The sequence below is a fragment of the Heliangelus exortis genome, chromosome 1, assembly GCF_036169615.1.
Source record: "Heliangelus exortis chromosome 1, bHelExo1.hap1, whole genome shotgun sequence".
Taxonomy (NCBI): domain Eukaryota; kingdom Metazoa; phylum Chordata; class Aves; order Apodiformes; family Trochilidae; genus Heliangelus; species Heliangelus exortis.
This window is the reverse complement of record NC_092422.1, coordinates 92,629,798-92,642,098: the sequence shown is the minus strand read 5'-3', so window position 1 is coordinate 92,642,098 and position 12,301 is coordinate 92,629,798. Positions and strand designations below refer to the sequence as shown.

At 43.7% G+C, this 12,301-nt stretch overlaps 1 protein-coding gene across 4 annotated transcripts in view; it reads right to left on the bottom strand.

Moving 5' to 3' along the window:
* TIAM1 (TIAM Rac1 associated GEF 1) overlaps positions 1–12,301 on the bottom strand; it is a 193,556-nt gene that overhangs the window by 61,037 nt on the left and 120,218 nt on the right. For all 4 annotated transcript variants that reach the window (XM_071754695.1, XM_071754665.1, XM_071754684.1 and 1 more), the window contains 4 exons: positions 9,011–9,458; positions 6,448–6,620; positions 2,164–2,388; positions 527–712 (listed from right to left, as the gene is read on the bottom strand). In XM_071754695.1, the coding sequence (XP_071610796.1) occupies positions 527–712; positions 2,164–2,388; positions 6,448–6,620; positions 9,011–9,458 (1,032 nt within the window). The remainder of the gene's footprint in view (positions 1–526; positions 713–2,163; positions 2,389–6,447; positions 6,621–9,010; positions 9,459–12,301) is intronic.

Below are 12,301 nucleotides of genomic sequence, written 5' to 3'. Positions count from 1 at the left end.
TTTAAAAAACAGCATTTTTAAATACATTTCCCTGTATTTTTAAGAGCTGGGTTGTTACATTATTTAAATTCAAACAACTATCTTAAACATTATTTGCCACACCATAAGCAGCAGGAAAGAACATTTCCCCTCCCTTGTCAAGCATCAGGTGTTGATCACTGGAGATCACCTATCAGGCCAATTGGTCAGTAGATTCATCCATATGGTAGAAAGCAAGTCATTACATTAGAGGTGACCCTGCTCTTGTAACAGGATGATCTGTTAATAGACAGCATGTTTATAGTGGAGATCTTGAAATTCTAAATCACATGTTTAGGAGAAATGTGGCTCCATGGCTTGCAAGCATCTGCTTTCTAATCTATAGGTAGGACAGACACCCCGTTCAGGAAGCAAAATATTCTGCACACTAAGGTAAGGGCTCACCCCTCAGGCACAAACTCCTGTTTGCCAACATGATCTCTGCACTGAACACATAAAGAGATCTGTAGGTTGGCAAAGATGACCCCTGGCCTCTGTTCAAACTTACCAATGCATGAAAGGATGAGACTGAAAAGATTCCAAGACGTCCCATTGCAACTTTAGTTGGACGGCTGGCAAAAGCAAGCAGTCTTTTAGGGTTTGGGAGCTCCCCTCCTTGGAGACTGGCCAAGTAACAGCGGTACCGAAACAGGTCCATCTGGAACTGTTCAAGGTTTTGTTCCCAAACGAAGATCTGTGTAAAGCAAACATTGAAAATTGAGATGCATGAGAAGAAAAAGGGGTGAGGTGAAAGAACAGAGTGGTAAATACCTTGAGAAAATTCTACTGTTCCCAGTAATACTCCTCTTTCACCAATGCTGATCTCGTTCAAGAAACATTTCTTCCTCCTCTTTCCCACTCTCCTCTCCCCTCTCAAACCCAAACAGAATACAAACAACAAAAAAGTTTTATTAGATGAAAAACAACTTCTTTATGTTCATGTGTTCTCCTGAGACAACTGCTTCTTTGATCTGATGTTAATTAATAGGATCAAAATTCCATTTTCAATTTTCTTTGTATTCCAGGATTCTCCTCTGAGCAGTCCCTTCGGAGGCTTGTTTCATGCATCAAGGGCATCTGAGAAACAAGAAGACCAAACCCCACCAAATTCCACATACAGTGCACCCTGAATCAGCAGCCACACCAGCAGCACTGCTGTAAGCATCAATGGAGCTCACCATACTTGAAAAAGTGCTGTACACCGGGGATAATTAAACTTACCAGTGGAAGAGCACTACAGTCAGCTTATGTAAGGACTTAATTCAGATTATTCAAAATACTGATAGGAAACAGATTCAAAGTGTCTAGAAAAACCCAGTTACATAAAGAGAGAGACTGCTCTGCCCTCTCACTGTGATTGACAGTCTTTGAATTGAGCCCTTTCAACAGAGGCGAGCACCTTCCCTCTCTCCACCCCTTCCCAGGGGTCCCAGGTGGTACAAAATCTCTCAAGCTTTAGCACATTAGAGCCCCAGCAGCTCCCTATGGTTTACATTACAGGGGCTTTCAGCAGCCCTTGTAAAAGAGCTACAAACTAATGAAGCAGGAGCCATATGTTAGTTTCCTAAAATAAGGTGCTGCTGCAGCAGTGGGAGAGACATCTGCTCTAGGCTCTCTGCTTCTCAAACACAACTGCGTTGTCCACTTCCAGTTAGAAGCAGCAGTCTCCACAGGCAGTCAGATCGGCAGCCATGAGCTCAAGAAAGGTCCTTGTAACAAGAAGAAATCAGGGATGGTTTCTTCATCCCATCCACCTGCAGAACCAACCTGTTCCAATCCTTAAGACAAGAGAAACAGCAGCATTCATCTGTCTATGACCAGCTCTTCCATAAGCAAACCTGCTGCCATGGTCTGGTAGCCTTTTCACTCTCCTAAAGCCCTCTCTCAACCTCTGAGCAGCAAGCCAAAGCCCTTACATGGCAGCCAGGGGAAGACAGCCTTTGCTGTACCTTAGTGCACATTGTTTAGAGAAACAGTGCAACTAGGAGAGCCAACACAGCTCTCCTGCCAACACATGTCCCATCTGCTCTGGGAGCTCTGTAGACACACACAGGGCACAACGGGAGCAGAGAAGGAGGTACTGCCACCTGAAGAAGGCCTTATATATTTGTTAGGGGCTTATTTCACATAAGCAAGTGAGATTACTTGATCCAGTATGGTCTTCTTCTTCTTGGAATCTGTTACTGAGGACAGCTGCATTTCACCCATTTTCTTCATCTTCTCATCCATATCAATCTTCTGCTCCAGCTTTTTTATCTCTGTTTTCAGGAGCTTGACAGTGTCCTCTTTGTGATGCTGCCTTGCCACTGCAGTTGCACAAGCTGAATGGATTGCTGTGATCCAGTTCTCCAGTTCAGTCTGGCTAGAGGTCTGAAGAGGGGGAAAGAGAGGGAAAGGAGTCAGGATACTCTCTACAGTGTGGGTAAAAAAAAAAAAATTGATTGGAGATTAACAAATACAATTCCAATGAGTTTTCTTTCCCTTTGATCCTAAGATTCAAAGCCTTAAATCCACTTATAAGAGAAGTAATAAAAAGGCCATCATTCTTAGGCAGGAGTAGGCATGCAGCACTTAAAATTACACCTATATCTGTGCTTTGCAGCTGCACATTGTTTCCTTGCAAGGTCTCAGGAACTGCCTTCCTTGTTCAACACAATCCTGCCATAATCTGTAGCTCAACATTTAATGATGTTTTCTAAACTCCCAGTTCCTCAAGGCAGGGAACGTGCCAGTTTCTGTGTTCTTCACAGTATGGAGAGATTTTTTGGCATGCAACTAGAACTAAATTAATGGCACAAAACATGACCATGATATCTATGAGTAGCTTTATTATGATACATAGACAAACAAGCCTTTCACTTCTGAAGATTCCAAGGCACTCTGAAGACAACCCATCTATCATTAAAAGCAGGCTCGTAATTTTTACAGCTCTGGTACTGTACCCAAGCATGTGTGTGACAGTTCAGGAAAAGGGAGCACTTCCCCTCTCTGGAAGTATTCAAGGCCAGACTGGATAAGGCTTTGAGCAACAGGTATCACTGTCTATGGCAGAAGGGTCAGAACGAGATAATTTGTAACGTGCTTTCTAACACAAACTGTTTTGTGATTCTGATTCAATGAGATACTAGGCTAGGACACGGGACACAAATACATCTTTCTGGAACAGCACCATTATGATTAAAGGCTTTGACACAGAAAGAAGAGTATTTCAAAGCATTTCTTTTCCAGACTTTCAAAATAAAAAGTAAATCTTAGCCTTCTTAATAAACTGCATTCCTTTTAACACTAGGCTGTAAAACAAAATTTACAGCCAACTCAGGGTTGCAGCAGACTTTCTTTCTGTGAGTGTCAGCCTTTAGCAGTAATCACACTGGTATTTGTCTCATGGCTGAAAAAGTTGCAAGGTGCCAAACCACCTTGTTCCAATTAAACTTCCTGATGAAACTGGATCTATTAATAGACAGCACATTACTATCTCTCCAGTTGCTAGCATAGATGAAGAAGGTCATCCTCACTGCTCTCCTGGTGGTCAGAACTAAAAGCAAAGGACGTAGCTTGTCTGAAGCCAAGGAGAAATACCCACAGAAGCCCAACTCTGAAAATCACATAAGCAAAGGGTAGCGCTTCCAAAACTTCTGTGATACTGAAGCAGGTGAAACACACATGTCCCAGAATGACGTTGCTTTCCTCAGGTCAGGTTAGAAGCCCAAAGCAGAAGGTAGGGTCCTACATGAGAAAGACCAATCTCTTACTCCCAGTTTTCTCATCTATGGTTGGCACTGCACAAAGTGATTGCTCAAGCTGGTCAGGCTCCCTGCCTAGGTGACAATATTAACAAGCTGAGATTTATAAATAGGGGCCTACACTATCTTATTGTGACTGCTCAAGACATGTTGAGCCCCTCTTCCTGAGGAATTTCTGCTGAAAATGAAGAAACTGTTTGCAGAATGGAAGACACCTAGCCTACAGTGAGGTGTTGAAACCTAGCCCCCAACAAAGAAGAGAGTTGCACTGGGCTTGTAATGAGATGGTATGTTTTGTTAATTCCTAGTAAAATCCTAACAGCAGGAGGTCATATTTTTATCTTGTCCGATTTAAAAATATTATCTGTACACCCTTAGGTTCAGTCTTCTTTTTAGTTTCCTGAGGAAGGGGAAAAAAAAGAATCTGGAGTGGATTTTAGGAGCTTAAGATTCTTCTGGTAGGTGAGTAGGCAAGAGGGATCACTCTGCTTCTCAACAGAGAGGACCACATAAACAAGCTGCAAACATCTGATACGTAAGTATGTGGTGTCACAAGTCGCTCTGAGCTCCTGGAAAATGCATGTGACATCTGCAAGTAATGGATTTGTGTAGGCATGATAAGAACTGACTGAGCAAGGAATCATCATGTAGGAGGTATGTGATGTCTCTAGGTGTAATGCAGTGGGAAGGCTTGTTACATGATGTCCAATATCTGTTCGCCTTACAAAGAGACTATTTTTCTCCCAAAGTACACAGTCTCCAGAAACCAAAATAGTCTTCTGCAGGTCTGTGGCTTCTTCTCATCAAAACCAATACTACAGCACTGTGCTGTGTGTGGATGGACGTGTATGACATGAGCAGTTAAGTAACACTGATGAACAGGCACACACGTCAGCTGCTCTGAGAGCAGCCGAGCAAGCCCTACAGCAGTCACTTGCACATTACTTCCACCACTGCAGCCAGTCTACCCTTCTCCCCAAACCCATCCCTTCTTTCTCTTCTGCTTCACTAGCAATGCATGGGTTCTGTGGCAGAAGGGACACACCAAGGAAAAATTTCTGCAAGGCAATATAAATGATTGGCTTTCATTTGAAAAGGCTCATTTTTGCTTTTTCCCACAGAGTCACATTAAAATCTATGCATACCATAATGGCACAGGGCTTTTAATGAATAAGTCCCTGTGTTGCCACAAAAGAAATGTACTGAATGTGACTTTTCCAGTACTTAGCATCCACTGGCAACAGTTTTATGAGAGTGAAGGTTTCCCTTAGAAAATTCTGTGGAAAAGATTTTACAGCTTGTATCAGTAGATCAAGAGGTGTTGCTTCACAACCCTTCCAGTACACATTGAGACCATAAGCACCACACCTACCTCCTGGATGAGGCTCTCCAGGTGGCAAAATACATGTAACCCTGCCCTGGAAAGGCATGAAGTAGAAAAGGGGGGTGTGCAGTATTACATGACAAGCTAGGAAAATTCAGAATGAGTTTGCAAGAAGTTAGTCTGTGAAAAAAAAATTTTTTTCAAGTATGCAATCAGATTCTCAGTCTCTTCAACATGTAAGGCAGCACCACTCCTTTGAGTCAATAAGGTTTTTTATCTTGTTCTGGTTTGACAACGTAGCCCCTTGCTCAGGTCAGTTGCAAGGAACTATGAAGGAGTGTAGTTTTAAAGATTTGCCCTGGAATATGTGAAGGGGAATGAAAATGTGGGGGCACATTCTACCAAAGAGTAGCTTCTGGTTTAAGAAGGCAAGAAGTCTCAATACTTTGTCACTGGATAGGGAAATAAATATGGGATTCCTCCAGTGAAGAAAGCTGAATCAAAAGAGAAGGAAACAGCACCACCTCAGCACAGACTAGTAACCACAAATAAAGGAGTGTCATCCCTTGATTAGTGACAACTTGCAATAACAAACTGAATGCCAATCTAAAAATCACTCATGGAATCAGCAGTTGCCAAAATACAGAAACCTTTTGCAGTGAAACACAACTAATGTATGGCCTTTGATATAAGTACTGGATTTTTTTAAAAATGACCCTGCAAAACTCCAACACTTCTATTTCCTGATTAAAGAAAAAAGACCTATAAACATGGACTTTTAGTCTCCTCTGGGATAACAGTAAAATGTTGACTAGGGTCTGTATGAACAAGGGGCAACTGGATACTGCAGGAGAGCACCTGGGGGTCTAAGTATCCCCTTGTACTTCAAACTCTTCTGAGTCTTGTAAACAACCTGAGCCTCTACACAAGGTCCCATCTTTGATACATCTCTTGCCAGATGTAGATAGTGTTACAGCACATTTAATGCACTACTGTGCATCCTACATGTTAACTGGCTTGGTCCATGTGTTACAAGCATGCTTCCAAAGCATGCAGAATTCCCAGTTTTTACAGGGATGTAAGAATATTTCTTACTTCTTACTTTGTTCCTAACATTTACCCAAAGAAGATCCAGTCATAGAATAAAAACAGCAGATCTGAGTGATTCACATGTGGTGGTAGGTCTCTTGACTGGCATTTACCAAATATATCATGTCCTGCCTCTAGTGTTGCCAGTGGAAAATCCCAAACCTACTGGAGTCAGCAAGCTTTTTCCATTTATTTCAACCAGAGCTAAGATTTCCTCCTTGACTGGAGACAGGAAAAGAGAACAACTTGGTAAAACTGTTGAACTGGACCAACCTGAAAAAGAAAAGCATCCCCAAGGGAGTTGCTGAGACAGAAGACAAAGTCCTTCTTGGGATGTTCAGGCACTGCTTGCACTATGCTGTTTTCCACCCAGACAGCGTGCTTTGGGATGCTGTTGTGGTCAATGCCAGATCTGCCATCAGTCTCGTAGAAGAACAACGTGCATCCTAAAAGAGACAATCATATATAAGCAAGCAACACATTTAAACATCAGCTGCCCCACATCTATTCAGCATGAACACTTGGGACTATAAATCACCCACAAAACAGTCCCGGGGATGAGGGAGGATTTGCCAGCACCTGTTCAGGTTTTCAGCCCTACAGCAGAGAGCACCAGCAACAGGATTTTTTTTTTTTTGCCCTAGAAACACAGTGGTTTCCATGCCATGTAGGCACACCACGAGCTGCACAGTACATAAACCTCTGCCCCAGCTGCCCATTTTGTCAACCCTAGCATTGCTTACACAGACCTGAGTCACAGGCAGTACAATACAGCCCCTGATGAGAAACCTCATTATAAGCCCCATAGCGGGGGTCCTCCAAGGGCACCCTGTCCCACTGAGAGGACCAAAAAGAAGTGTAGGCATGAGAGTGTCTCCTTTGGCAGTGCTGGACAGCTGTGAGCCAGCTGCCAGCCCTGCAGAGCAGACACCCCGGAGGCAAAGCTCCACAGCCCTGCTACGGGCCCTGCAAGGCAAAGATCAAGCAATATAATTGCTGGATGCAGATGAGTAACTGGAAGAAAAATGGGGCTGGAATGAGCTGTGCTCGCTGAAAGACTGGTGTATAGGAAAAAGGGGAAAAAAAAAAAAAAAAAAAAAAAAAAGAAAGAAAGAAAGAAAGACAGACAAAAGAAAGGAAAAAGAAAGAAAAAAGAAAAAAGAAGGAAAAAGAAAAAATAAAGAAAAATTTAAAAACCAACAAAAAACCCCAACAAAACAAATAAATAAAAAGTATAAACCAAATCCTTATTCCACTGTCACGTTTCAGTTCTGACCCACAGCGCTACAGCCAAAACCACAAAAACACATTTTAGCTGGAGACAGCATAAACCTACTTCGTTTTATAAAACAATATTTACTGTTCTCTGGGGTGAAAAAGATACAGCAAGCCTGCAAACTGGGAGATCCAATAAAAAGGGTCTCCTTCTCTCTTGCTCGCCATCCCACGTTATCTACAGTTGCTTTAAACTAAAAGTGGCACCCTGTTTCTCTGCCACAGTAGCCAGCCATCTCAGTGCAAAGGGATGCCCCATTACCCAGCCTCCCAAAAAACTATTTGCAGCCAAACAATAGCAGCTGTTAACTTCAAAGCCTCGTTTAAACACTGGCATTATTAAGGCACTGCAATCTGAGGAGCAAACACTCCACTTGAGTCAAAGCACTCTAAAATAACATTGCCTCAGTGCTCATCCTTCCCCTTTTTGCTCCCAGATGGCCCTTTGTTCGCCAGCTCCTCACAGCAAGACCTTCCTGCCACAAGCCCCCCCTCCCGGATTAGGGCTCCCTCTTGCCCTCCAGCCCTCCCTCTCTCCTCTTTCACTTCCCCAATCTCTCTGCTCCAAGGAAGAGATGGCACCTAACTGCTGCTGGTTCTAAAAGACTGCTGCCAATTAAATAAAAAAAAAAAGAAATTTTAAAAAAAAAAGTGTTCTAAAAAAAATCACTCTGTGGGGAAGATCAAGGCTTTAACTACACTGAGCTTTTCGGTAATCCCACCTACAGCAGCTCTGACTTCCCTGCTCACAGACGAGGCCAGTCCCACAACCCTGCTAGCAACCCCATGAAGATTAATTAGAGGTCACTTCAGGAGGCCAGCTCCTGTGTTTTGCTGCTCCATTAACCATTTGTGTGCACCTATAAGCACTCAGACCCCAAATAGGGCTGGAGCATGCTCCTAGCAGGAACTGCAAAAATTCAGAAAGCAAGCATCTGTGGTAGGGTGGCTGGTAGGGGGGTCAGGTGCTGCCCACCACAAGTTGGAGGACACAGACAGAGCCATCATCTTCCATCTCACAAGACAGCCTCGATGACCAAACCATGGCTCCCTGTCCACACCACAAATGTGTTGCAACTTGCTGGGTGTCCTACTCAGAGAAGGAGAGACCAGCAGAACTAAGTGTGAGAGTTACACCAGGAACACATACAAAGACAGAGCCCCTGTGTGAACATGTGTTGGTGTCACTAGCAAACCCCCTGCGGCTGCACACAGGTATCTAGTTTGACAGCAAGCCACAGACATGCTTCTTAAAGGAAACACCCAGGGCTTGGAGAAGCCAAGCCGGACTTGAAGCTGTGTAGGAATCTCACTTTGGTGCAGCACAGTCAGATGTCTTGGACTACACGTGTGCCATAATGTGAGCACATCAGCAACTATCAAATAAAACCCTCTGGAAAGCATCAGGACCGCTTCCTCACAATTGATGTTAACCGTACTGAAATTCACAGCAGCTTTTGTAAGGAGTTTAGGCTATCAGTTCCTTCAGCTGCAGCAATACATAGCCCATAGGATACCACAGCCACCCATCTGGATAGACTCTTGCATGCTTGCTCTGTACCTTTGAGGGAAACCCAGTAGTGCTTCCACTTCCTGCGTGTGGCAGACTCCACCTTCTTGTTCTTTTTGTGCACCAGGAAATTCTTCACTGCCAGAGCTCCAGCTTTCCGTACCGTACCCTGGGCAGCTGTCAGGAGGATGTCAGACTGTCCAGGGGAGCTGAGGGTGCCACTGCTCTGCTCGTCGCTGAGGGCAGAGCCCGCCTCCTCCAAGTTCTCGCTGTTGGCAGTGCTCATCTCCAGCTCCCGGCGGAAGTTCTCGTACACCCCCTGGCGCAGGCCATCGCCCGTAGAGCTGCTCCCGCTGTCACTGCCGATGAAGGCCCGGCTGGTGGTGGGGGAATAGCTGGAGTTGGTAGCATTGGAGCGTCTGGAAAGGAGGTCGGTGTCGGTGGCTGCTCCCTCGATGCCACTGTCAGTGAACTCGCTCCCCTCACCTGCGTTGACGTCCTGGTTGCGAGAGAGAGACACGGTGTGAGATGCGCTGAGCCCAGACTTCTGGAGACACAGACAGAACCCCAAACACCCAAGTGGCACCACATTTATTCACACCTCCATTCACACCTGAAAAACTTTCATCTCCTTTTCAGAAGAAAAGCTCGGGTGGGCAGAACTTCCAGCGTGGGAAAGACCACTCACAAATGCACGGTTTCGGGTGGTGTCTCTACAGCCTTAGCATTTTGGAATATAAGATGCAGCATCATCTGTTTACACTTAACTAAGTTAGCAGTGCTAAAGGTTCTGCAAAAGGAGAACATATGGCAGCAAAAACTGGCAGTGTCAAGAAATGCAGAGATCAACCTACGCGTTTTGAAAAGAAAACATTGATATTGTACACTCACACCTATAGATGAAGATATATTTTACATGTCTCAAGACTGTAATTTGCAAATTGCATAACTAAAAAAGTACTATTTTTTCTCCTAAGTAGTTAACGTATTTGAGATTATTTCTGTTTAGTGTCACTTTTACATCAAAAATCCTAACAGACCCTCATGGTGACAGACCCTGCCAAAATGCCACAACAACAGAAGACTCTTCCTGGTCCCCAAGAATCTGCACTTCAAGTACCAAAATAGACAAGAATACAGCCATCTTGAGTGAGAAAGAAAACAACATGACCAAGCTGAGGTTTCAAAGGCTTAGTGGCTCATCTTGCCCACAGCATCAAGGCTCAACCTCTACCATCTCAGCATTCAAAGGCACCTGTGGCAGCTTTTGGAGGAAAGTAAACTGGGCAAAGTAAACGGATAGAAATGGTAGAAGAGGTAGACAGGGAAGAAGAGGCAGAGAAGCAAGAAATACATCCAAAACAACAGGAATTCCAGCCTTTACCTCCCTTGATTTACAAGTTTGGTTTTTGTTTTTGTTTTTAAAAGGAGACTTTGAGAAGAGATGACAGAATGCAAGTGTTTATTTTGAGTGAAAACAAGCTCGTAGGTGTTGGTTCAGCCACCAGTTTTCTATGCATCAAAGAGCAGCTCTGCGGAAACCAAGAAACCCTTCACCGAGCTCTGTTTGAAGCCTCCCTCCTGTGGAGCAAGAGCTGGATGAGGAAACTTGAGGGGGAAGGGAGGGGTGTTGCTGAAGCTGACTAACTTTTAAGGCTTTAATTTGTAACTGATTGGCTCGTTCTTTATAAATGTTACCTCTCCAGGGAGACTTGGAGTCCAGCTGGAAGAGTAAGTGCTTCCTTCCCCACCCAGTGAGCACAGTTATCCTAGTCAGTCTAGTTATTTAACGCAACATATGATAGACAAGCTGTTCTGGACAGGCCAATGTTCCTCTACTCCCATCCCAAGTGAATGAGCTGAGCAAGGTTTCCTGTAAGTGAAATCATCTGCCCATACAGAGCAGTTTTCACAACGATACATTTTTTTTCCTGCTATTCCAAATACACTTGTTTTTTAAGAAGCCAATTATCTTCCCATTTCTTGCGGCACTGCAAAAGAGTGGTATCTGGAGAGGGGAACTGGTGCTGCTCAGAAACCAGTGTTTACAAAACACTGCCAGGAGTGTGTTTTTGCACTCCATCATGAAAAGCTGGGTGGTACAGCCTCTGATGAAAGTGCTCTCTATCTGAGACCCCATGAATCAGGGAACCAGGACTGCCATAGCCACTTGATGCCCAAGGCACTGCACAACCAGAGTGTCAAAGAACTGAACTGGGTTACCTCCTGTTCACTGGGATAATTATTCCCATATAGAATTATCGGGACTTGCATTTGTTTTCTGGGCCCTTCCCCTCTGTAACTGTTTTTAAAGGGAAAAAGTGTCACTCATCTAGCATAAACAAATCTGAATCCTGCAGTGAACACTGAGTAACAGTGGCAACAGAAATTATTTGAGGTTCTGAGATTTTTATTTTAGGTTACTGATTTATAAAATATACAGTCTGTCTCATAATTATTTTATCCAAGTTCTTAAAAAAATTTAGAGTTCATTCCAAAATCCTAGATAATGTAATTTTTTGGAAGTGTATCTCATGCTTTAACTAAAATTTGTCAGTTTAAAAAAAAAACAGAGCTACTAAAACAAACCACCGATTTGAAGGAGATGGGATTTGCAATTTTTCCACCTATGTACACATAAAACTTCCTTGGGGCTTCTTAGCAGATGGAGTATTTTTCAAAAACAGAAGTGCACCCAGAAATGTTCACAGTGCTGCCATGCAGGCTCTTACAATTTCTTGTGCCCAGCGAGACAAAGCCTTCTCGTGAGGCATCAATCTTCTCAGATTCCCCACCCACAACTGAGTATTATACTTCATAACTGATACATATGGACATAATGGTTTAGTATTTATTAACAAATGCAAGGATGGAAAACTTACATACACTTATGAGCTTAAACTGCAGCACATTTTGCAAACATCTTTATAATCTTTACCACAATGCAAGTGATATGGATAAAAATATCTTTCCAGCATAATGCTGCAGCCATGCCACTAATACCCCCTCTGCTCCCTGCACTCCCTTTTCCTCTTTTAAATACCCCTTATCAAAGGCTTCTAGCCACCCAATTCAACCCCTTTGGTAGGAGGAGAATCTGAGCATGCAGAGGTCAGAACAGTTCAAAACCTATAACCTGCTAATATTGTTCAGGCTCATGAATTATGAAACGTGGCATTGAATGAGCTGAGCACTTTCGGAAGTCTGCTGCATGAGAAGATCTGCCTTGGGGTTAGCAGGGTTAACAGCACTCACTGCACAGGTCTCTGACTTCTGGGCTTCTGTTGCAATGTCAGCTCGTTCTCATCAGAGGATATAAAAACCTCTCAAGAAGCAGCCAGC